General features: G+C 43.6%; 1 protein-coding gene across 1 annotated transcript; it reads left to right on the plus strand.

Annotated features, from left to right (window-relative positions):
* Nucleotides 1–2,791: 2,791 nt before the first annotated feature.
* prag1 (PEAK1 related, kinase-activating pseudokinase 1) lies at nucleotides 2,792–22,618 on the plus strand. The gene is made up of 6 exons (XM_080046274.1): nucleotides 2,792–3,012; nucleotides 6,408–6,728; nucleotides 6,976–8,705; nucleotides 15,603–15,751; nucleotides 17,244–18,010; nucleotides 19,976–22,618. The coding sequence occupies exons 2-6, from the start codon at nucleotides 6,483–6,485 to the stop codon at nucleotides 21,134–21,136; spliced, it is 4,053 nt and encodes a 1,350-aa protein (XP_079902400.1). The 5' UTR covers nucleotides 2,792–3,012; nucleotides 6,408–6,482; the 3' UTR covers nucleotides 21,137–22,618.
* The last annotated feature ends 1,310 nt before the right edge of the window (nucleotides 22,619–23,928 follow it).

The raw sequence follows: 23,928 nt of genomic DNA on the forward strand, positions 1-23,928 counted from the left end.
CATAAAGTCACACTGATTCCCTTCAGAATTTATGGGGGAACATTATAAAAGATTAGCAGCTCCGAAAAACTTAATTTCTTTTGGGACACGCCATGCACAGCCCTACAACTTCAGCCTCAAACAAGTACTGCAAAAGTGTATGTGGCATGCAAAACATGCAGAGCAATGGCAACTTTAATTTATCTGTCATCGGCGTTTTAGTGGATGCAACCTGGGAATTAAGGAAGACTTTAAAACAAATGATGTTTTCCCACACATTTCTAAATCACCCCTGTAGTGTCCCTCACTATGTCATTTCTACTGAAGAAATGATGTGGGAAAACTTATTCCAATTCTGCAGTGTCCATAAGTCATTCCACCCCCAAATCCCTGCCATGCTCCTTTTACTTAGATGTTCCCACAACATCTCAGCACTGACATCTTGACTGTTAATAGGATATTTAGCTCACTATTTTATCCGACAGCCCTTCCTGAGAGTGACACTTCACATAGTTACCAAAAGGATTCGTAGCAGAATGCACATTAACATTGTAACAGTATATGCTACTCCTTGCACAAATTGAATGTAAGAAGAAATCCTCATTTGCAAGTGGCTTTGTTTCCTGAGCAAACAGGCATAGTGAAAATCTTTCCGTATTTTTATGCAAAGCACCCCTCGCTATAAGAATAAGCCCATTATTGCACGCTCTGTACTGCCAAAAATAGATGCAACGCAACAAACTCTTAATCTTCTTGAGAGGATGTTGACTCTTTTCCAAATTCAACAGGTGGTCTTGTAAAAGATATCACTTTTCCTGGATCCAGTGTCTGCTGCGCCACTTATGCTGATTGTCCTCAGATCCGCTATAAATCCTCCCGTGAGCTTCAGGAAACTGGAGGGGTTCTGTGTCCAATCGATTCACGTGCATGGACGCGTACTTTCACAGTAAAGGAAACCAGAGCGATCGAATCCTCGGTGTGGAGCATACTTGATTTTTGGGGGCTGAACAGGTCTATATTTCTGTGTTTTTTCAGGGAACCTTCAGTTATCCATCACTTCCGCTGCCTCTCTATTTGGCATCTTTATAAAAAAAGGAAATGTATAAAAAGAGCAGTGCTGACACCAAAAGCGATTTTGCCAATTTCTGCCAATTCTGAAGGTGTTTCAACTGGTTCTGTTTAAAGGTGGAGTCAGCGATTCACACTTGTTGACAAAATACTCCCAAATGATCCGCTACCTGTCTGTACTGTGTGTGCGCTGAAACAAAGGTCCAGTGTTAATACATAGCCCAGGCTCTGTAAACTGGTATGTAAACAAAGGGGGCCCACCGTAGCTAGCAACATACCCGTGTACAGAGGCTAGGCTGTGTATTAACACTGGATTACAGTACACAGTATACGTATAGATATAGCGGATCATGAAGAGATATTTACTGATTTTGACAAAAAAAAAATTTGACAACAAACATTCTCCAGAATTGCTGACTCCACCTTTAAATTAGTCAAAAGGACAACAAATATTTCCCAGTAAGACATGAGAGGACATGCCCGGTTGAAAGGTTCATCTCTGCGGATGACTGCCCTCATCCAGCGTGGCTGCTGTGTTTGTCAAACTGTGAGCTCTGCCTCTCCTTTTGCTGCCTGTAATGGAAAGCAGCAGGGGTCCAGCCCAGCTCAGTAACCAGTGTTTTTCTTTTTTCTATCACTCTGTCACCACACAGTCATGATGAACAGAAGCAGGAGCAGTGCAGAGGGGGTACAGAGGGAGGGAAGGGGCAGCCTAAACCCAGGAAGACTTGTATGCAATGCCTCCACCTTCCACACATCAAAGGGCATGGTGGTCGAGATTGATTGCTTCTAGAATAAACCTGAGAAAAAAATAAGAAAAAATAGTGTGTGCCTCCTTTTTTGAGGCCTTTGCATCCTTTTGAAGTCTGAAGGCGAGAATCGGCAGGCAAAAACAAAGTTTTCTTTAAACGCTGGTCAATTTTGAGATTTTTATCTATTTTGCTTCCACAAGTCTTCTATCATACTATAGTACTATTTAAAATATAAGGTCCAAAATTTAAATTTCTGTGTTTATTTTACTAAACTTTGTCTGTTTGCATCTGTATATTCATCCTATAGAAACATCTTTGACGGCCAATATTTTCCATAATCATTCTGAGCACTATAAGGATGCGTTCATATATTGTGAATTGTCTGATTTATGATACATGTTGTTTGCATGTTTAATACCTGTAGGCGACATAGTATTTTTTTGATTTATAAAATGAAAAAAGGCTGTATCCAAAAATCTGTTCTGTAAAAACTTTGGACACTAATATGATGTAACTCTATTCTTATCCAAAATATTTAAAAAAGATGCAAATGTATGTGTCATTATTAGTTAAATATTGCCAAATGGGCATATGTATTCAAACATTTCTGAAAAAAGTGTGATACAAAAAAGAATTGTTCTTATGTTTATAATAAAATTGTAAAATGTCATGATGACATACGTTAAAAATGTTTACTCTACTCAACTGCAATTTCTCGCCCTAAAGGAGGATTTACAGTTGTACTAGAAAGCTGGGCTGTGTTTTATAAAAAAGAAAGAGAGAAAAAGAAAGAAAATCCTTATGACAGCTAGTAGGTGGTAAGGCCTTAATGAGAATGTGTGAGTGTGGCTACTGGCCAGGCTGCATGGTTGGTTAGGGGCTCCTCCCACCTCCTTGTGTGCTCTCTCTCTCTCTCTCTCCACGCTGCTGCAGTAAACTCGACCAGCACTCCACCTCTGCACAGTGCAACAGCAGCAGCATCAACGGGAGTATGCCCGGCTGGAGACGATAGCAGCCTGCGGCAGCACACACCGTCTCCTTGGGTCATTAACCTGTCACGTGTGGGATAGCTTGAACGCGGACGGATATTGGCACCTGCGGGAAACAGAAAAACAGTTCCCCATACAGATGTGTTGAATTTTTTTTCACTATTTTTCTGGCTTATTTTTTCGGGACAGCTTCTGTGTTGCCAGGGAAGAGAAAGTCCTAGCAGGTAAGCAGTCATTCAGCAAGCACTAGATAACCTTGTCTACTTTAGCATGGTTACAGTAGCTTTGGCGTTTTCTCTTTTCGTCACACGCCTATTTTGTTGCTTAAGCGTCTATCGGTTGGGGCCAGGTTACATTTACTAATGTGTTATTAATGCTGTAATGAAAAACAAAGCCATTTTTATGCTAGTCCCCTCAGTGCACGAGGACATAAATGATTTTTTTGATACAATAACCTACCGTAAAGCACACTTGGCTACAGACAAGACGAGTGTTTTGACGTTTTTATTTATTTCGTTTATCTTTGAAAAACTGCCTAAACCGAAACTCGTGAAGTATAGGAGTTTATGTCGAATGTGTATTAAAGCAGGTGCTCAGTAAAAAGTTCAAATTAATGGTCTTAAGGTGGAAGTTTCGAGATATTTGACAAGTTTTTGTCGGAAATCCCTACTGACGACATAACAGGTTGTGGCCCCCTCCCCAGCACCACTATTTGAATGAATGGGGCTGTGCGAGTGAGGCAGCCGTGACAAATGTTGCTTGTAAAATAATTTGTATTTAAAGTGTGGAGGAAGAAGGGGGGACTATACACTGCGACCTGGTTATCAGACCGTGCTATGGACTATTGTTCGTCTTTATTTTGATTATGACAGACCGACTGGTCTTATGACAGACGGACTGGACTCGTTGTCATTCTATGGGCATCTCATTCATTTATTTGTGAGTGTTTTCTCTTTTGGCATGGCGCAGCAATTCCGTCTAAAGCAGTCAGTGGGCTAATGCATTGAATTATGTTACAGTAACCCTAGAATAATAACAACCATCAGATGGCTTGTGCTTCATCAAGGCTGTCCCACTGCTCGTGCGTGCGTGCGCTGGTGTGTTCAGGGACTTCAGATGTGTTTGCTGCAGCAGCAGGAGGATTCAGACAAAGTGCACTTTTACCAGCTGCTGAGTGTTGATAAGCCCTCTAACCTTTACCTTAATGACTCCCCTTTGGTCACCATATCTGCAGGCTATTTAAACTGTTGCCATCCTGTCTAACCTTACAGCTTGACTACATTTTTACAGCATGTGTTTGCGCTAAGCAAATGCCACGTTTAGTGTTTTCAAAAGGAAAATTACAAATAATTTTTATACTATTTTTATAATGTTTTGAGTTGGATTGAAATTAATCTAATCAGCCACATTGAATGTGTTTCTGTGAGACATCTAGTGGCCAGGCGTCTCTGTGTGATGTGATGTGCAGCGTACGTGCAGAGGTCATGGGAACGTGTGGTGTGGCTTGTGACTCTACAAGGTCCATAATCTCTTCATCAGGTGGCCCAAAATTGTAAATCCCACATAAGACCAACGTCCACCCCTCAAATCATTTCTTCTAGCCCCCAGCTTCTTGCGTGCTCCTGAGATATTTTACAGTCGGTGCTTTATTATGAAGGCAGCAGGGATGGAATTTTGTCATATTATGGATGAATTTCTGGTGGTTATGACCCGTCTGTGTGAGTTTTTGTTTCTTCTTCTTTTTACAAGTGAGAAATATTGGACCTTGAGCTTGAAAGGATGTGGGGAATGTAGACAGCGGGGGCTATCTCTGTTCAAACAAGCAGGGCATGAACATGTAAACAAGACGTAGAATAGTCTAAACTGGGAGGCTGTGTTACGTGAAAATAGTTCATCCCAATTGTGTACTACTTCTGTCGCCTCTGTGATTCCCTGCTGGATAAGTGAAACAACAGACACCAAAGTGACCCTGCCAGTCCCACCTTTACCTACTAAGGCTATAGTCACTGCTCTGTTTGCCTATGCATTGTTATTGCTCACATATTCCAATCAACCCCACTATACATTTTCTTGAAAAGCAAGTCTGTTCTCTAAATCAGCTGGCCCAGCAGCCTACTGATGCATGCATTTCTGATCAGTCATCATCACTTCATATGACTCACGCACACGACGGCACCATGAGATTGTTAGGCAAGGCTCCGTTTCCTCTGTTGTCGCAGGAACAGCTAATACAAACAGCGAGCCAGTGTGTGCGCTTTCCTGCCCAACCTGAGTCAGACAGGACAAAGAAAAATGTAAACATTCATTATCTTTACCAACAGGGAAACGGTTCATTCCTATAGGATTAGTAGATGGCAAGGCTGTTATACTTGTGGAGCCCATCAATTACCAGGAGTCTTAACATGTCTAAATGCAGTCCTGCCTTATCTCTTGTTCTGGTATCGATTTGTCAATAAACAAATGTAGGATTTTGAATCAAGAATCACTGTAGCTAATAATACATTACCTCATAATACCTACCTAATGTAACAGAAATATGCACTCAGGTAGCTAACATATTTCTGTTTTTGAGTAATTGTTCAGCCTCCTGCTTTCTCCATTTTTTCCCGGATAATGAGTGTAGATGGTGGGCTAATGGCGCCATGTGTCATGGCAGCACCTTGTTGAGAGGCAATTAAAGCTGTGTAAAGAACATAAAGAGGGACGCCCAGATGCGAGGAGACAAATGATCCCTCTGAAATGCTGTTGATCTTCTCACTGTCAGTCCAGTTAAACAGGACACACACAAGGGGCAGATGAAGGAAGTGTGTGTGTATGTGTGTTGTTGTGGGTCTGGTTGTGGGTCTGGTTTGTTTGTGAGAGAAGGGAGGACACACATGTCGAGTGGGAGGTTTGTGTGTGTATGTGCGTATGTGTGTGTGTGTGTGTGTGTGGCAGGGGGAAGGGAGGTAGGTTGTGGTGGGTGTGAGATTCACCCTGGTGAGAGACTTGCGCCTTGAGACATTCCTGACATTCCGACCTCCTGGATGCTTGAGGCTCCTCCGTCTTCTTCTAGCATGTCGGGGGCTGCAGAGGGTCTTTGGAGGGGCTTTTATGTTGCAGCAGGGCTCACACACATGCAGCAGGCCCTTTGGTTGAACAGAAACCACATACCCTCTAATTTAAGAGGGCATGGGAACAAGTAGCACAGCAGACACCAGGTCTTCTTAAGTTACATCCGCAGATGACACTTAAATTCTAGCGGGGCTCTCCTCTTATGAGCTGGGAGACAACTTATCAGGCTGCAGTCCCTCACTACCATATTAATTATTAAGGGTAGTAATAAAAATAAACTCTGTTATGTAATTCTCTGTTTTTTTAACCCCTTTTGAATGTGAATTATTTTCCAGAATCTGGATCTCTTAAATCCAGAATAGTTACATTATATGTAAAATGCAGAAGAGGAAATGATTGGATGAGTGTTATCTTTAGTTTGGTCACAGTTCATCATGTAATACAAGCAGTTTTACTTCATCAAAACGTGATGAGTTCATTCTTTAACAAAGTTCCTCTCTTCTTCTGTGTCTCTCCTACATGCTGCCTTGCTGATCAACATCTTGCGACATTGTGTGTGGGCCAGCCATGACAGTTGATCCCCTATCTGTCGGATCAGTCCACAGCCACTTCTGACCACATCTGATCCAGCAGACCGAAGATGTCAGCGTGCGGCGACTTTGCAGAACACGTGTGGAAACCCGGCTCTTGTAAGAACTGCTTCCACCCGCTCAGCGCGCACCACAAGACTGTCGGCAGCGTGCCAGCCGCCTGTCTGAAGAGCAGCCTGGGAGGTGATGACGAGGCGCCTTCCCCCTACAGCAAGCCAACCATCGCCGTCAGACCCACTATGATGAGCCTAGACACCAACGAGTCCATGACCGATGTCAACATGAACATAGAGCAGGTGATTTGCACAGCAGCACTATGCATTTTTACATGGGAGGGGGATTTTAGTTTTTTTACATTTTCAAAGCCAGCAGTTAGTGTACGAAGCATGTCATTCTTATTATTGAATAAATCTTTCATCTAAGTCAATCCAAAAGGATTTTAGGTACCTGGAACCAAACGTAAGACTAGAATATGCTATGATATATTGTTTACTGCCCAGAATGATCTATTCTTTAATGTGCACTCGTGTTTCTGTGTGACAGGAGAACACAAAGAGCCCAGTTGAGCGACTGGGCCTGAAGAAACTCCTGGACCTGTCTTCTCTTTACATTGAAAGTAACGGCTGCAACAAGGCCCATAGAGAGGCGGTTTTTCAGAGTCCCGAAAGCAAGATGGACTACAACAACTGCTTTTCTATGGCTTCCTTGTCCCCCAACATCCTGCCCAAAGACTCCATGATCATCAGCAATATCTTTGTCACCCAGGAGGAGGGCAGAGGCTCTCAGAGCTTAAAGAAGAACGCCAATGGAGACAACTGTAAGCAGCAGCAGAATATTACGTCCCCCACTAGAACCAAGAGCACTTATAATGGAATTGGTGGGACTACCAGGGCAAATGGCCAGGAGTCCTATCAGGCACCTGTGGAGATACCCTTTTCTATGGATATTGTCCCTTCAAGTCCTCCCACAGTTCATAGCAATGGTATCAGCAGTGGGAGTGCTGCTACCGAGACAACCAAGACATCCAGCACTTCCCCCAGCAAAGCTTTAAATGTAGACACAACTACCCACAATCCCCCACCATCCATCCGCTCTCCTCCTGTCCTGTCCCAACAGACCAGCCTATCAGACTCTTCCTGTTCTTATCGTAGTAGCACAGACTCACTTCCTGGGGCAGAGGGGTCGGGAGGCAGACACGTTAGGTCAGGGAGTCCCCAAAGCCCACAGTCAGCTCCCAACTCTCCAAATGACTCTGAACCCATTTATGCAGAGAGCACCAAAAAGAAGCGCAGGCCGCAAGGAATTGGGGGTACGAATTCCCCAAACCAAACTAAAAACTTGTCCCAGAACTCTGAACATGAGCTTTCAGGAGAGAGTCAGTGTGCCACCATCACCGTGATGGCCACTCACACTGAAGAGAAAAACAGGCTCTTCTACCTGAGCAGTCCAGATTCAGCAATCAGCACCCAGTGCCACTTTAGCCCCACAGCACGTAGAGACCCCACAAGCCCGGCCTTCCGCTGGCCCAGCCCGAGCAACAGCGTGCCCTCTTTGGTTATGGAAGCCAGCCTTTCCCCAACCCTCCACCCGAAACCTCAGTCCAGCCCGCCCATTCCCCCTAAGAGGACCAGCCGTTCGCCCAAACTGGGTGCCTCTAGCCTCTCGCCGTCCACCTTTTCTTCAGCCGCTTTTCCCGATCTCCCCAAAATGGGTGCCTCCAGCCTCCTCTCGCCGTCCATTACGTCCCCTGTCCCTCTCCCTGAACTCCCTATGTTGTTCCTGGTCCCTGCTAGAGAGGGACACTTCAAAGTCCATACGGAGAACCACTCCGCAGCAGCAGCAGCAGCAGCTTCTGAACGCTGGCACAAGCCCCACCACCACACCTCCGCCTGGAACTGTCGCATTGAGGAAGAAGAGGAGGAGGAGGACAGGGAGCGGAAAGAGGAGGAGAAGAAGAAATGGACTAGCACTCGGGTGACATGTCTGGTCAATGGTGGCACTGTCTGGAAGGAGGCCAGGGACTGGAAGGCCCACAGCAGCCCCCCTCCGCTGACAGAGCCAGGCACGGCCCCCCCGACCCCAACCTCCAACAATGGTGCCTGTCAGGGGGAGAGCGAGGGCACCGGCGTAGCAGAGGAGGAGGGCAAGCAGAACGGGAGCATGCCGGCCAGGCAACCGGTGCATGGCGGCTCATCCGAGCTGCTGGCAGCGGGCAAGGGACCTGCCAACAATGAACCCAATCCACCACCTCCCCCACCTAAGAGACTGCACAGGTAAGAACACATTCACACATTTACACATTCAGGTGTTAAGCCTCTAATAGGATAGAACGCCAGAGCGGTATCTGGATAGGGTTGTGTTTGGAAAATGTCATTATTGATTAATCGTTTCAGTTTATCATTTTGTCAGTTAGTAATGACAAAATGGCTGTTAGACGTTTGTTGATGTGTGAGGTAGTAAGTAACATCAATTAAAGACATAAAAGACCAATCATTGAGGTATTCAGTTTACAAAAGAAAGCGATGAAAAATGTGTAGTTTGTAAAAATTGAGAAGCTGTGATGATGACACCAGATGAAAATAATTTTCTCTAGATAAAGCTTTAATCACTTTAAATGATTAAAGTGATTAAGTGTCTCACTGAAGTCATTCAGCTTCATAAGATTCACCAACTATACTGTATGCTGCGTGTTTTAAACCTTTGTTTCATGCTGTCAAAAATATCTTATCCAAAATCAATAATTTCCGACAAGTAAACCTATTATGCATTTCTCAAAATACTTCTCTTGCTCGATAACTGTAAAGCACAGTAAATACAGCAGCAAACTATAGGGAGGGGTTGTTTTTAAATATTATGAACAATAAGGCAGCTGTGTAAAAGAAAAAGTCTAATACAGGTTTCATTACAAACTTCTATAGACTCGCTGATGAATGGTATACATTTATCAAACTTGAACTGCCCATTATAGCACAAGTTTGCGTGCCTGTCCTTCAGACTCCTACCTGAGAATTGAATTAGATTTAATGGCCATGAGACTGTGGTTTCATTATATTCCATAATTTAGCACTTCCAACCTGCACTTAGTCTAAAATCCACATATGCCTTCTGCTCTCCGATGGGAGGGAGTGCATGTATATGAATATAGTGTTTGCACTGCATATGGGCTATAGCATATTTCCCGTAACTGCATATGTGCACATGCATGCATCTTAGTGCAGTCATCTGTGTGCTTCTTGCTGTGCCTTCTCCTTTCATAGCATCATTATTCTGCCTTGAATCAGCCTCCATTCTAGTGCCTTGTGATCATTCAAACTGTTCCGGCATATTCCTCAATGCAGGCCTTGTTCCATTCACACTAGAAATGTGACTTTTTCCAATTCTAATTAACACAAGAAATGGGTCTGTTAAATAGCCCCCCGTCCGCTGTGTGTCACATTGCTATAAATTTGTTTTGGCCACAGTACAATAGACAGAACTGTAAAAATAGAAGAAGAAGAAAAAGGAGCCTTGTTCCATTGATATTGTCATACAGGGACAAAGCTGTGTTCTAGCAAGCATTCAGATGCATCTTTGGGCAAAATAGCAACAAAAACTAAAATCACATTAAGTATGATTGGGCTTTAAAAATGTACATTTTCAGACTAAGCACTTGATTTAATTCCGTTTTACTTACAGTAAGCAGAATGACAAATATCCGCCTTAATTAAATACCTGCACTATTGTGACCTTCTCTGGGACTCCTAGCCTACACAGCCATTTATTAGCTGTAACATTTTGCACACATGCTTTAACCTGAGTGTGCGCGAGGCTAAGAATACACTAGGGCTGTCTGAGTCAGCTACCCAAAGCAGAAACAGAGAAGAGGGCTTGTGTAGCAGTTATTAGAGCATCCAATGATCACCTCAAAATAGACTGTGCTTTGTCTGGGACAGCATAATGAGGTGTAACGCAAGACTGTGACCTCCACAAGAAAAAGATATTCTACCATCTTGAGAAGCTAGTCAGCAAAAAGCAGAGAAGGGGATGTTTTACTTGTCAAAAACACAGATTGCTGATCACATCTTCAGGGCCCCTTACGTTTGTGGTAATTCTAGGAAGGAGCCAACACTCCTGTTATGACACTGGCGACATTCTACGCTGATAAAAATACACCTTGTTGAGACACATGTGGGAACACGCCTCAAGCTAGACGGCGACATTTGTGGCTTTCTGGTAGTCCAAGTTTATCAGGGGGTTTAGTTTGTTTAATCAACAACTGTCCCTGGTCGCCAAGGCAGGAACTGGAAACTCCATGACAAAGTACGCAAGGGAATTGGAATCAAACTGTTGTCTGTAAGGCAATCAAAACTTGATGAAAATATGTTTTATTGACACAAAAGGGGAATCTTGTGTGTGGAATTAATGAAGAAAAAATACCAAACACACTTGCACATGTTCCCCAGTGAAGCAGTATTTTGATATGCTGAATCATTTAAAAGCCACAGATGGTTGGAGAAAACCTGCCTCCCAGGGCCTTTTACTGAATTGGAAAACACCAAATCTGCCCTTTTTTATTCCCCCTAACAGATCAACATAGGTATCATGTGGTCAGTCAGCATAGAGGGGTGTGTGTGTCTGCGTGTTTGTGCCTGTCATGAACAAGTTTGTGTGTACTATAACGTGGGATAGTGTGTCAACTTGGTTGCCAAAGGGAGGGGACTTTAGTGAACAGATTGTTGCCCCTGGCAACTCCCAAACTGTCCCCCGGTCTGGCAGTCTCTTGGTCGCCACCAATAGAAGTAGAATTTATAGATCAGCCGTGTGGATTTGAGTCCTCTGTTATATGCTTTGAATTGCCTTTTGCTCTCCAAGCTATCGTTCCAAGACGCGCTGCCCCTCCCACCACAAAGCCGTCCTGATCCCTTCTGTGAGAGCAGAACAGATAGCATCGCGTTGCCGCCTCACAGACCTGAAGCTGCTTTTAAAATCAACCACCAGGTCATGAGTGAATGCTATATATGAGATATGGGTGCTTTAATTTTGCATATCTAATGGGTGCTGTTGCTTTCCCTGCTGAGAGAGACTTTAAATACACATGTGAGCCGTGTGGAGCCAGGCTTGTGTTACTACACATGGCGGGGCTTTAGGGAGCCACCGGTCTGATCCAGGGGGCATTTTGCGCCCGCCGACCCCGACAAGGAACTCAGCCTGTCCAGCATGAGGTAGGCACCTGACGGCATCTTTTTCTCCTACGTGTCCTCGGTACAGACACTAGAATTGACTAAACATCTACCTGGTAGACATGTGAGGGCAAGTGGTGATGTTCTTGATCAAGTAGGAAAAGTGCTCACATAGCTTAAGAGCGTTTCAGGGAGGTTGTAATAAACCACACAGCCTCAGTAGGTAAAAACTCATTCTCACACTTCAATCAGGTTCCCACTTTGGCACCCTGGCTTTTGCTCTTATTCTGATCTCTTCTTATCCTTCTCTACATAGACTATCTTGTTCTTTTTTCTTATATATTTTTATAGCCAAACCCTGAGACTAAAATAGTGGTCAAATTAAGAGTTTCACAAGTGTAATGATGAACAATTGAAACCACTTGGTGTGAGGTGCTGCAAAAAAATTCAAGTTGGTTGTAAGAGAATAAAGGACCGAAAGAGCGGACAGGGAAGAAGATAACTAGGGAAGTCTGGAGCAGATGGCAAAAAGATAGCAAGGACTGGTGTCAAAGATCAATGGATCTTTTTTCAAACACTTTATATGGCCATATAGCCATGGTAACTATCCTACAATCATGAAACAAAACAATGCGTGCCATTCTTCTCTTAATTGAAAGGTTCAGAGGTTACACAATAAAAAACAATATAATGCTGTCCGATTTAACAGGAATACAATAAATGCTACCTTTTGAGAGTTTATATAATACCAAAGGACAATGACTTAGATTGTAATATATTTCAATGCAACAGCAACATAAATATTGCTCAACAGGTCCTTTCCCCACTTTGCTTTTTAAATGCCCTGTTTGTTGCATGGCTACTACGGGAGATTGCATTACATCGTACAGGTGCTCACTACCTCCACCCAAGTACATTCTGAGTCAGTCTGCTTTCACCTCACTCCGCCTCATTTGAACAAAACCTTGAATCAACCCTGTGAGCACTAATACCTTTGGGCGTAATCAGGTTTTAGTATTACATTTCATCAGTCCTAATGTTGTGTAACCGCTTAGATTCAGACTTTTTACTAATAGATTACTGTTATCAAAGTATTGAGTAAAATAGGAATGGATGGAAAGCGATTGTGTGTGTGTTAGTATGCAAGTGTATGTGAGCGTGTGAAGAATGAACATACATTACTTCTCTCCCTCATCTCTCAGATGTCATTTTATATATTTACGATGTAGAAGGCCCTAAATAAGAGTCAGGAAGTGAAACCAGTTGTGTGAACCTGGGCCACAACAACACCATCATACTGCTGTCTGAAGCCAGTTAGCTGTAACCCCCATGTGATCCCTCATTTTAAAGACTCTCCCAGCTCCTCTCACTCAACTTTATTAATACCGCGCACATGTCAGGGAAGCATGTGTGTCAACAGATCTGGCACGTTGCTTACCGTAGCATGATTGTTTACATTCTAAATCTGGGTTAGTGTCGTTGCCGGGCTGATTGCAGAAACACAAGTCTGGCAGGTTTTACTGGGGGCGGTGGCGATATCTCACGTAGACTTTGTTTCAGCGAAGGAAGTGATTACATCTATTCGGAGGAAATAAGCAATTAAGATGTTTATTAATAGTTAAGGCTAAAGCTGCGCATTCCTGGTAGAGGGATAAAATCCGGATGAATGGAGCTTGTTTTGTGTCTGGACGACATGAGACATAGATTATTAATATGTACAGTAAAGTAATGAGGTCACTGACTACACCTGGTTGTAAATAACCTGTGTTTGTAGAGCTAAAAAGAGTATCCAATTCATTGATCAGCAGCAAATATGTTAGTTGCCATTTTAAAGGCAAAAATGCCAGATATTTGATGGTGCCAGCTTCTCAAAAATATCTCACCTTGCAATAAACTGAATCTTTTTGTCTTCCGTTTTGGGCTCTTTTTTAGAGAAAAACATTTGAACACAGCAAAATGTGCTTGGCCTTTTTTATCTATTCAACTTTAATTTCATGGACAAAACAATTTATCTTCAAAGAATTTGGTCCCATTAATTGATAATGAAAACACTTGCAGTCCTAGATGCTTGTAAATACGTGCAGCCCTGATCCAGAGTCAAGGTCTTTTCTTGCATTGCCCTTGCTCAGAAGGCTCATTCATCTATGCACATCCTCTTGCAGGACCTAAGCAATGACATTCTTTCACGAAGGAAAATCCTCTTGTTTTGGATACAAATCTGAGGGAGATTTAGAGTGTGACATGCACCCGCACACTGCACACACGGACTCATAATCCCCGTATGCGCCCATTACCATTTCTCCTCTGCCTCAGCATTTCCATTGCCTTTCATCACTGCTCTTTTGTCTGTAAAACGATAGCGTATCCTTTAGCTAACTGCCCGCAGAGAATACCTAAACCTTTGTCTCCTTTTCCCCTCCTGGTCCATTTGTTCTCCTGATTTACGGTGGAACTGAAGTCAGGGGCCAGCAGATAAATGGATAGGAGAGAGGGGAGGGGGGGTCATTTAGAGATGGAAGAGAGGAAAGGGAGATGAAGGGATGGGATTGGACCCTGCCTTCCTCAGCCATTAGCGGGTATAATGAGACAAGTGCATGGCTGTCACTCAGCCTAATTGGTCACCTTGATTAGGAAGTCTGCTCATGCACAGTTTTTATTGGTATGTTAAAAGAGGCCAAGTTGAACAAGAATAATGCAAAGCTTCTTTCTAGCCAGTAAAGAAAAGTAATATCATCCGGCAAATGAAAAGTTGAATTCATAAGCAATAAAACACACCCTTGCTCAAATCAATACAGGCAGGGCTTTTGCTGCAACAGCTTTTTTTTCTGTGGTATTGTGTGCCTTTTATTTATAGCCTATAGTAGAGAGATGACAGGAAACCAGAGAGCGAGGGATGGGAAATGACATGTTACAAAGGTCCCTAGCTGGCTGCAAACCAAGGATGTTGCAGTGTATGCTTGATGACTTATTCTCTACTGCAGCTGCATCTTAACTTGGTGTGGTGTGACCACTAGGTAACAGTGGCTAATGTTAGCAGACTGTAGATAGATAGATGTTGCTATGTAACGGACTGCTCTAGTAGGAGATGTGTTTGTTGTTTCCTGTTTGTGCTCCTGTTGCGCTCACTCAGTCAGGTTACCATGTACTTTATATTTAAAGCTGCCTACTTAAAGTATTTAAAGACATTCAATGATAGCATAGCGGCCATTTATCGCTGTATAACTCGCTATGGAACTTACAACCTCTATTTAGCAGAAGCAGATACGCATTGTTTTTCCTTGTCAAAACCTGGTTCATACATTACCCACAGTGCAACTCAAATGCTGACAGTTTGGTTAAAACTTCAAGTTTGGCTTATCTAGACTCTACTCTTCAGGGGAGCAGACAAAAGAGATCTGGTTAGATCACTTCATTGGAACTATAGGTTTTTTCTTTTCATTATCAAACTTGGAAAAGGAATCTTACAAATTTAACATACCGTATATGCAGTAACATTCTACAACACCTGTTAACAAATGTTTATGTGTAAATTAAGTTCACATTTAAAGCAACTAACTCAATGGGATCATGGGAAATGTATTGAAATCCAATGTCCCATAATTCTGTAATTCACACATTTGGATGAAATGTACATATCACTTCAAACGAGTGATAGATTCATAATAGGGCTTGTTTGTTGCAGTTATAAAACAACTGAATCAAGAAGTGTCCGTCACTAACAAGGAAGTGAAACTACTCCTCACAGCTTTTGTTCGTCATTTGAAATGAATGTGCTCTTTCACGTGGATGCATTCGTAATACATTGTGAAGATAAGAAAACATTAAGGGGAAGCGGAGTGGTTCCACATTTACAAACTGAAGCACACACTGCTGCGCTTGGCTGGGCTAGTGTTACTGAAAAGTTGAGACACACAGGAATGTAGACAGACACAGGAAAAAAAGATGGCTTGAAATAATGTTTGTTCTAATTATATTCACTAATCCGGTTGCTTTTGTTTTTTAACATTACAGAGGGAGTAGTAAGAGTATGAGTGGCAGCAACATGGAGCTGGACCGTTGCAGCCAACAAGGGTCAGTAGAGAGCCCTACTTCTTCTCTACGGGGCCTAGGCAGTGCCAGCCTGCCTACCGCCTCCACTGACAACCTGACTGCTGACTCGGGTAAGTCCCACTCACTCCAACACACACACACACACACCCACACACACACACATTTTGTCGGGGTTGGGGATTTATTTGAATATCTGTGTGAAGTGTTGCAGTTCCGTTTGCTCATACCAATCACAGTTATACACTCAACAAAGCAGCCACAACTAATAGGACAAGAACAGAGAACCAAGAGTAGCTTTTACATACAATATACAGAACAGGCAAAGAACAATTCTTTATCAGGCAAGTTAGTTACTTTTTCCACAGTTTTTCCGTGTGTGAATGGGGATGTTTTACTTTATATGTGTTATTCCTGCAAGTTAGTTGTGTTGATGTTCAAAGTAAGTGTCATCGTGTTCTTATAATGAAGATGCACTTTGTCCATGGTGAACCTTTGCAAGGACATTGAAAACAGGAAAGGGAACGCTGTGATGTTTTTATAGCAGTTGTCTCTTCCTCTTTCGTCAAACAGAACACACACACACACACACACACACACACTTTGTTTTGACCACCGTGTTCCTTTTAGTGACCAAGTTCACGATTTCTACAATGGTCAAACCTTAAAGACGTGTGTCTAAGAATAAGTGCATGCATCGGTCCTTGCTTTAGAAAAGACTGTCATCCTTTACATTTCAGCTTTAGACCTCTGTGGCGCTCAGACACTTGTAATCGCTCGCAACTTCCTGGGCAATGTTGTTTGAAGAGATAATTATGGACTCTGATAACGAGGGAAAAAGGGCTTGGCTACATCCTACAGAGCAACTTTTTTTTTCTTTAGGGTCTTCCCCCTTCTGTGAAAGCCGTTATTGAAGACTGCACCACACAATTATCTCAGTGTCTGTCTCCTCTAGTGACATGTCAAGTTCCCAACTTTAAGTCTTTCATTGACAAATGGATAATAGTAGGATGGAAGATGTTTTGAGTTTCAGCATGAACCCTGGATTATGGAAATTTCCAGCTCTTTTGAGAAAGCGAGGTATGTGTTTGTAACTGAGGCTGAGCAGTAGGCAGTGACAGAAGGGGTGTAGTGAAAAAATCAAATCCACAGCTTTCTCTCCATCTGTGTTTGTGTTTGTGTGTGTCAGATGTCGACTTGGAAAATACACAAATAGTCGGTCAATTCTGTTGAAGGAATAATTCTGGAAATATGCTTATTCACTTTTTTAATACCACTCTCGGGTGATATGAATATTTTGTTAAATTAGGACTTACCTTTATTGTTATGCTATGCTAAGCTAAAGTATGTTGCTGCTGGTTGTAGCTTCATATTTGGTGTATGGACATAGTGGTATCAACCATCTCGTCTCACTCTCTCAAAAGAGTGCATTTTGATTTCCTTTCATTTCCAGTAGTAATTTTGCAGACCTGCTGATGTAATTTTCTCTCTCTCTCTCTCTCTCTCTCTCTCTCTCTCTCTCTCTCTCTCTCTCTCTCTCTCTCTCTCTCTCTCTCTCTCTCTCTCTCTCTCTCTCTCTCTCTCTCTCTCTCTCTCTCTTCTTAGGTTCTCGGGATGGTTCGCGGATGTCTTGCTCCTCTCCGTTCAGCAGGAGCCCGGTTGCCTCAGCTCCAGGTTCTCCTCACCCTCCCTTCTTTAGGAGCTTAAACAACCAGCCGCCTCCGCTCCCGGAGAAAAAAATGGTCAACCGCACTGTGTCGGCTCCCGACAGCGGTAATGGAAAACCCTTCGTCCGAGCCTACCCGCGCCTCCCGTTCACCGGCTCTGAGAGTAACGTGTGTCGACCGGCTGACGCGTGCTCCCGCTCCAGTTTACCCTCCAGCCCCGTTGACCAGCGACCCCTCTTCTCCTCTAACGAGTCTCTGGAGCACTGCCACGCCCTTCTAGGCCGAACCTCCAGGTCCCGCACGCTGGACGAGCCGCCAAAGACTCTGGGGCGTCTGGGCGTCCACTGTCGGAGCAGCATCACCTGCTCCTCTATGCCCCAACTCAGCGCGCCTTTCTCCCCTTCAGAACCGGGCTCGGCCGCAAATCTGGGCTCCAGCCTGCAGCTCCAGACCCTTCTGAGTAACATAGACAGTAGGGAGGGAGTGTACTCCAAACTGGGAGGCCTGTACGCCGAGTCATTGCGGCGCTTGGCCCTTAAATGTGAGGATCACTTTAATCGCTCTCAGAAGAACCCACTGAGGTTCGAGGAGAGCAACTGGTCTCTGTTCAGGCTCACCTCTAACAAGACCAGCTGCAACGCTGGAGACGCCGTGTACTTCTCTGCTGCCTGTGCCTCAGACCCCAGCAACTCCTACGCTGTTAAGGTGACTGCATCGAAGTTTAATTTTTTTTCTTTTCTACAACACCTGTAACCAATTTATAATCCTTTATATTTGATTTGTGGATGCCAGTTGGTGCTGGTGCTAAATCGCAAATACAGTGTAGGTCCCAGAATTCTGTGGCCAGCACCATGCCGTGTGGCAGCTACTGGTCTTATCTCTATAGGCTAGAGTGCAGCCAAACAAACTAATCTTGTTTGAAATAAGATATCGGCCAATAAATTGTGTTGTATTCCATCATGCCATGAGCAAGCGTGAGTACTTTTCCAGGCAAAGGTAGTAAAGTTGACCATTTTGTCAAGAGTTGGTGGTGTGCAGTCACCTGCGAGCTTATTTATGTCACAGCTCACTGTGGCTGCCAGTACTCTCTGTGATAATCAAAACATCAGAAAAATACTGTAGATAAAAATGAACTTGACTTGTTTAGCAGACGCACTTTTGATGATTGTTTGAGGTTGGTGCTAACTTCGCTGACAAAAATACATTGCGTTTCCTGTGAGATAGCCTTTGTGTTTGGTTTGCAAAATCTGGAACTAAATATAGCATAGTGAAAGTGATAGAAATTAGATCAAATAAAAATGTGTTATGCTGTATTATACACATGCATCGTTTCCTGTGAAATGAAAGGAAAACCAATCGTATAATTTCATGATTTGTCTACATGAGAATCTTGATTAATTATGTTCAGCATCATCATCACTCAATACCTCATGAAGGTCAAATGTTGATAGTGAATTGAACACTTACTACATGAGACAATATGTATAGGATTGTAAACATGTTGGTTCTGTGTTTGGATATGAGGAGATAAGAACCAGGCGGTGGTCTTGTTTGTTGTTAGGCTAGTCAGATGAGATGTCTCCACTACAGCACAAACCTTCAGCACACATGTAGACTAAACAAGCAGGAAGAAGGGTGTGGATCTCTCTTAACTGACCTTTGTCCCAAAGTCATTAGTGCCATACAAATCAGCGGCTGTTTGTACGGTATGTGTTGTACCACGGCGTGTGCGCCCGCAGTCTTGCTTAATATCTCCAGGCCCAATTAATCTTCAGATTCCAGGCAGGATTTGGAGTCAGACAAACCCCAGTTGTCAAGGCCACACACACACACACACACACACACACACACATAACCCAATACACACCGTGTAGTGTGAGATCATTCAGCACAAAAACTTAATGTATTGATAATCAGACGTACTACCATTGTGTTGGTGACTGAAACTTGAACCCCATGAAAGTAGAGTTTAATCCAGTTTATCACAAAGAAGAGATTATATTCATAAATCTGACCTCAACATAATGAAAACATACTGACAATTTCATGGGAGTCATTTATAGGCCTGTTACAACATTCTGATTTAAGATTTGATTCCGAAAAGTCTGAATTTCCCCACAGCTTTTCAGACACTGAGGGGCTGTTGTGGTTTATTTAAACCCAAGTTGCTGAAGAGTCCAATCCTGTGCATCATCTAGTAGCTTTAAAGTATTTCAAGGCAAGACACTGCATGTGAATAGGTCACCATTTTAGATAACATCATGAATCTTTGCCAGTTGATTACTTACAGTTAAACTATTGTATTACAACATTTTACAAATGTTTGAATAAATAAGCAAATTTGGCAATATCTAACTAATGTGTATTCACATGTCTTTAAAGACCAAAATGCTGGCTGGAGTTAAAATCTTTATTTCATATTAACAACATCATTCTCCAAATGTTTTTGCCTGCAGTGCCTAAAAGAGGAGCCAATGGAGGATTTGGTTTAAATCTGCATCATTGATTTCACTTGAATGAAAGCAGGAACTGAATTAACTTTGGAGCCTCACTAACAAGAATTCCTTTCTTATGTTTCTTGGCTCCACTCCCTTCCCGTCTGTCTGGAATCCCCCCCCCCCTTGTCCTTTTCTTCCTCTTTTCCTCCCACTGTCCTTTCCACCTATGCAGATCTGCAAGAGTCCATCTGTGGAGTCCAAACAGGTCCATCTCTATGGCCTGTCGGTGCAGCAGAGCATGCCTCCCCACTTCAACCTCCAGCAAGATTGCGGCCACTTCCTGGCTTGCGTCCCCCAGAGCATGTTGCCTTCAGAAGAAGTTTCTCTCCAAAGCGCGCCTGCTCCGTCGCCTTCCCAGCCGTCCACACCCACACCGGGCCAACAGGCGGACCGTGAGCGAGTGGTGGTCATCACCTCCGAGATCCCCACGCAGACGTCGGCCGACTTTGTGCGGGAGTGGGAGGCGTTCCACAAAACCCAGCCGGAAGTATACGAGCGCCGCGTGTGTTTCCTCCTCCTGCAGCTCTGCAATGGCCTGGAGCACCTGAAAGAGCACGGCGTCACGCACCGTGACATCTGCCTCGAAAATCTGCTGTTGGTGCCCCACCACCGGAGGCCCTCCCAGTTCCCCCAACACAACGCCACTGACCACAGCAGCAGCGGCGGAGCAGACACTCAGCGTAACCTTCCCCGGCTCCTCATCAGCAACTTCGCCAAGGCCAAGCGTCGCTCCTCTGAGGACGCCGCCTCCACCGCCGCCGACCCTCGCATCAAACGCGACCACGCCAGACTGGCGCCGGAGATCGTCTCGGCGGCACAGTACCGTAAATTCGACGAGTTCCAGACGGGCATCTTGATCTACGAGCTCCTGCACCAGCCCAACCCCTTCGAGGTGAGTCCAGCACTGAAGGAGCAGGACTACCGCTGTGAGGACCTGCCCTCCATCCCCACCGTCTCCCTCTACTCGGCCGGCCTCCAGAGGCTGGCCCAGCTGCTGCTCCAGCCCGACCCCATCAAACGCATCCACATCCAGGAGGCCAAGCGTGTGCTGCAGAGCCTGCTGTGGGGCCCCAGGAAGGACCTGATGGAGCAGCAGTGGGAGAGAGGCGGGAGGCATGGAGGGGGAGGAGGCTTTGTGGGCGGATCCCGACAAGAAGGCCTCCTCAACTGGCTGGACGTGAAGCGCGCCCTGCTGATGATGAAGTTCGCAGAGCGCTCGCTGGAGCCCGAGAGGAACGCGGAGCTGGAAGACTGGTTGTGCTGTCAGTACTTTTCCTCTGCTCACCCTCTGTCCCTCTGCCACACCGCCGAACTGCTCTACTCGCTGAAGTGACGGGTAAAAAAAATTGTGAGTGAGTGGAGTCGAATGTGTGTTTGAGACCAATAATGTCAAAAATAACGCCCGGTAACTGTGGATGGGTCCAGACTGTGGGATTCTTCGGGGATAAAGTGAACCCCCCCCAACGTGTTTTTGCTACTGCTGTGTGCATGAGAGCCACACATTAATTTAGCCGTCCACAGTATCCAGACTGTCAATTTAGCAAAGTAGTGATCCGTTAAAAGTCACAGACGTATGGACAAAATCACTAAAACATACACTTACAGACAAGAATAACTTTGTGACAATGATGCTGGTAAAAAAAAGGAAGAATATGGACAGTAGTCATAATTCTGTAATACACTTACCAAAGCTTCATGTTTGACACTGTATCGTGTGTATTTTTTAAATACCAATTAAGATGTTTACCCACTGAGAAAAAGGTTAACGATCTATAATCTCATCCTGTTTCAGCCCCGCTTTGCAAAGTAATGCTGTGTAGTAGCTACGTAAATGTGCAGCAACTTTTAATCCGTCTGATATTTTGCTAAAAATTTTAGAAAATGGGTCACGCTGATTTACACTGTTGCACCTTTTTCCGTCATGTTCATTCATGGGCACATAGTGCGGTACTGTATACTGTGTAAACAATACAAATTGCCTTTTTTTTAAACCACAAAAAGGTGCAGAAGCATGCCTATTCATCAATGAATACTGGTGTCTGTCTGTCTGTCTGTCTGTCTGTCTGTGTTGTTTCACAATCCTTGTCAGACAGCTTTGCATAATAAAGACTTAGTATAGATGTATCATCAGCCAGACTGTCTAATACTACTCAATTGTAATTGGATTGAAAAATAAATTGGACCGTTGGAGATGCTTTTACTGAATGACTGCCCAGTTTTACCTTATGCTTACTTTTAGTATATATCTAAATGTATGGTTTGACATTTGTCACAGTGCCTTTTGTTCTTTGTAGGTATTTCAGTGACTCAGACGCCAAATGTAAATATTGTCGATCCTTCGTCCTTGGTGAAACTGGCCTTTCACAGAATGTTTTAGAAACAATTTTTTGTACAGTAATTTGTAGATGATATCGGAAGAGAAAATGAGCCCAAACAGGTCTTTAAAAGCCATGCATAGGAGCCGCAGTTAAAAAAAAATATTTATGATATAATTTGTTATCCTGTAGTAGTCACTGGAATTTCTCTGTTTTATTTTAATATTTGAATTTATCAAGTTATTTGTTTTCTTTTTGGCACAGCAGCAGCTGGGCCTGTTTTTATATTCTCCTGTGTCCCAATGAAGACTGCTGAAAAATGCTTCCAGTTCCGTGTATTTTAACTCCCAACAACTAATTTACTAATAAAGTCCATAGCGGCGAGATCTTAACAGCTGGTTTCTGTCAACAACTAACTGATGTCTCTAATGCGGAAAAGAGAAAAAAAACATGTTCACGACTCGGAACTAATACATTATTGATTTGAACTATTATATGTGTGCCTCACGTATTTGCATCTATCAATAAACTGTGCATATATTTTCTCACAGTATTATCTGTTGTTTTGATTTTTTCTTTGGCTACAACCCCCGTTATTATCATATTCAGTACCGATGAAGACATTTTAGACATGCATTCATTGCATGTGGTAAAATCTATCCAATCCGAGTCACAGTTTTAACATAATTGCACACATTGTGTTTTTATAAAAGATTCTGATATTTTGATGTACAACATGTCCAGTACTGCATACAAAGTAACCTCGTCTTTGGTATGTTCCTTCTTATATTTCAGCTTAGTATTTATATTTCTCTGGGGAACATTGGGCAACACTGTTTGGCATCTATTGTAACTGCAGTATTAAAAAACGTAACTCTGTTAGAAGAGTGTGAATACCACTAGTATCAGGCACTCTTAACAAAAATACTTGGCAGGTCACAATATTGCAACTGAATGCACTATTTCTGCTGTTAGGTGTAAATATTCTTCGGGGCAGGGAATTAAGCAATGTATGCACTTTTCAAATGTAAATGTAAACGGGGAACAAAACCAATAGACTGAGAAAGCCACAAAAAAGTCCAGTCAGCTGAAGGAGAAGCATCTGCTGCTGTAGAGGGGGGGCGGGGGCTTTGCAAGGCCTCAACACAACAGGTTGTACGTGTAGTGGAATCTCAATTTTAGTTTGGAGCCTCAGGCCACAACAGAAACCCAGACGTTCCTTGCAACCACCCACCCCCCTCATGTAGCTTTCTGCTTCACATCACCCCTTCAAAAACCACTGGCTGCTCCCTTGTCATAGGTGGAACTATGTTGCCATGGTGTTTTGACCAATGGAATGGCATTTCCCGGAACACAGTCAGTCTCCGCGTCTCCCTCTTTCTGTCAAACACTCTTTTGCACACACACCGATGAGCAAGAATCCAAATAACCCCTCTGGTAACAACTTTGAGGCTCTCTTCTTTGTTGGTCCAGTGATCACCGGTCAAGAGGTTGAATACTTTATTTGAGCAAATATGCATCCCAGTGAACTTCTGCAGAGCAGAAGACACACACAAAAACGCTGCCCACTACTTAAGCATGACTATGGCATAAATGCAACCTAAACATATATTTAAATTGATGTAAAATCCTGAACAGTAAAGGAGAAAGACCCTCTAATAACACTGTCCAAAGCTATGGCTGCTGTACCTCCAGGTCCATTTGCTTGTTGGTAGAAGGTCTTACTCCCAGGGATGAATGGCCAAACATAGACAAGGAGATACATAGTGCAGATAATTACAATACTCAAATATACTGACTCACTCTTTGA

The sequence above is a fragment of the Ammodytes marinus genome (assembly GCF_949987685.1).
Source record: "Ammodytes marinus genome assembly, chromosome: 18".
Lineage (NCBI taxonomy): Eukaryota > Metazoa > Chordata > Actinopteri > Uranoscopiformes > Ammodytidae > Ammodytes > Ammodytes marinus.

What these genes read in the sequence shown, in the direction of transcription:
- prag1 (XM_080046274.1), top strand. Translation starts at nt 6,483, where the DNA reads ATGTCAGCGTGCGGCGACTTTGCAGAACACGTGTGGAAACCCGGCTCT. An exon ending in CAACCTGACTGCTGACTCGG is followed by an intron (nt 15,752 to 17,243) that starts GTAAGTCCCACT and finishes CTCTCTTCTTAG; the next exon opens with GTTCTCGGGATGGTTCGCGG. An exon ending in GCAACTCCTACGCTGTTAAG is followed by an intron (nt 18,011 to 19,975) that starts GTGACTGCATCG and finishes CCACCTATGCAG; the next exon opens with ATCTGCAAGAGTCCATCTGT.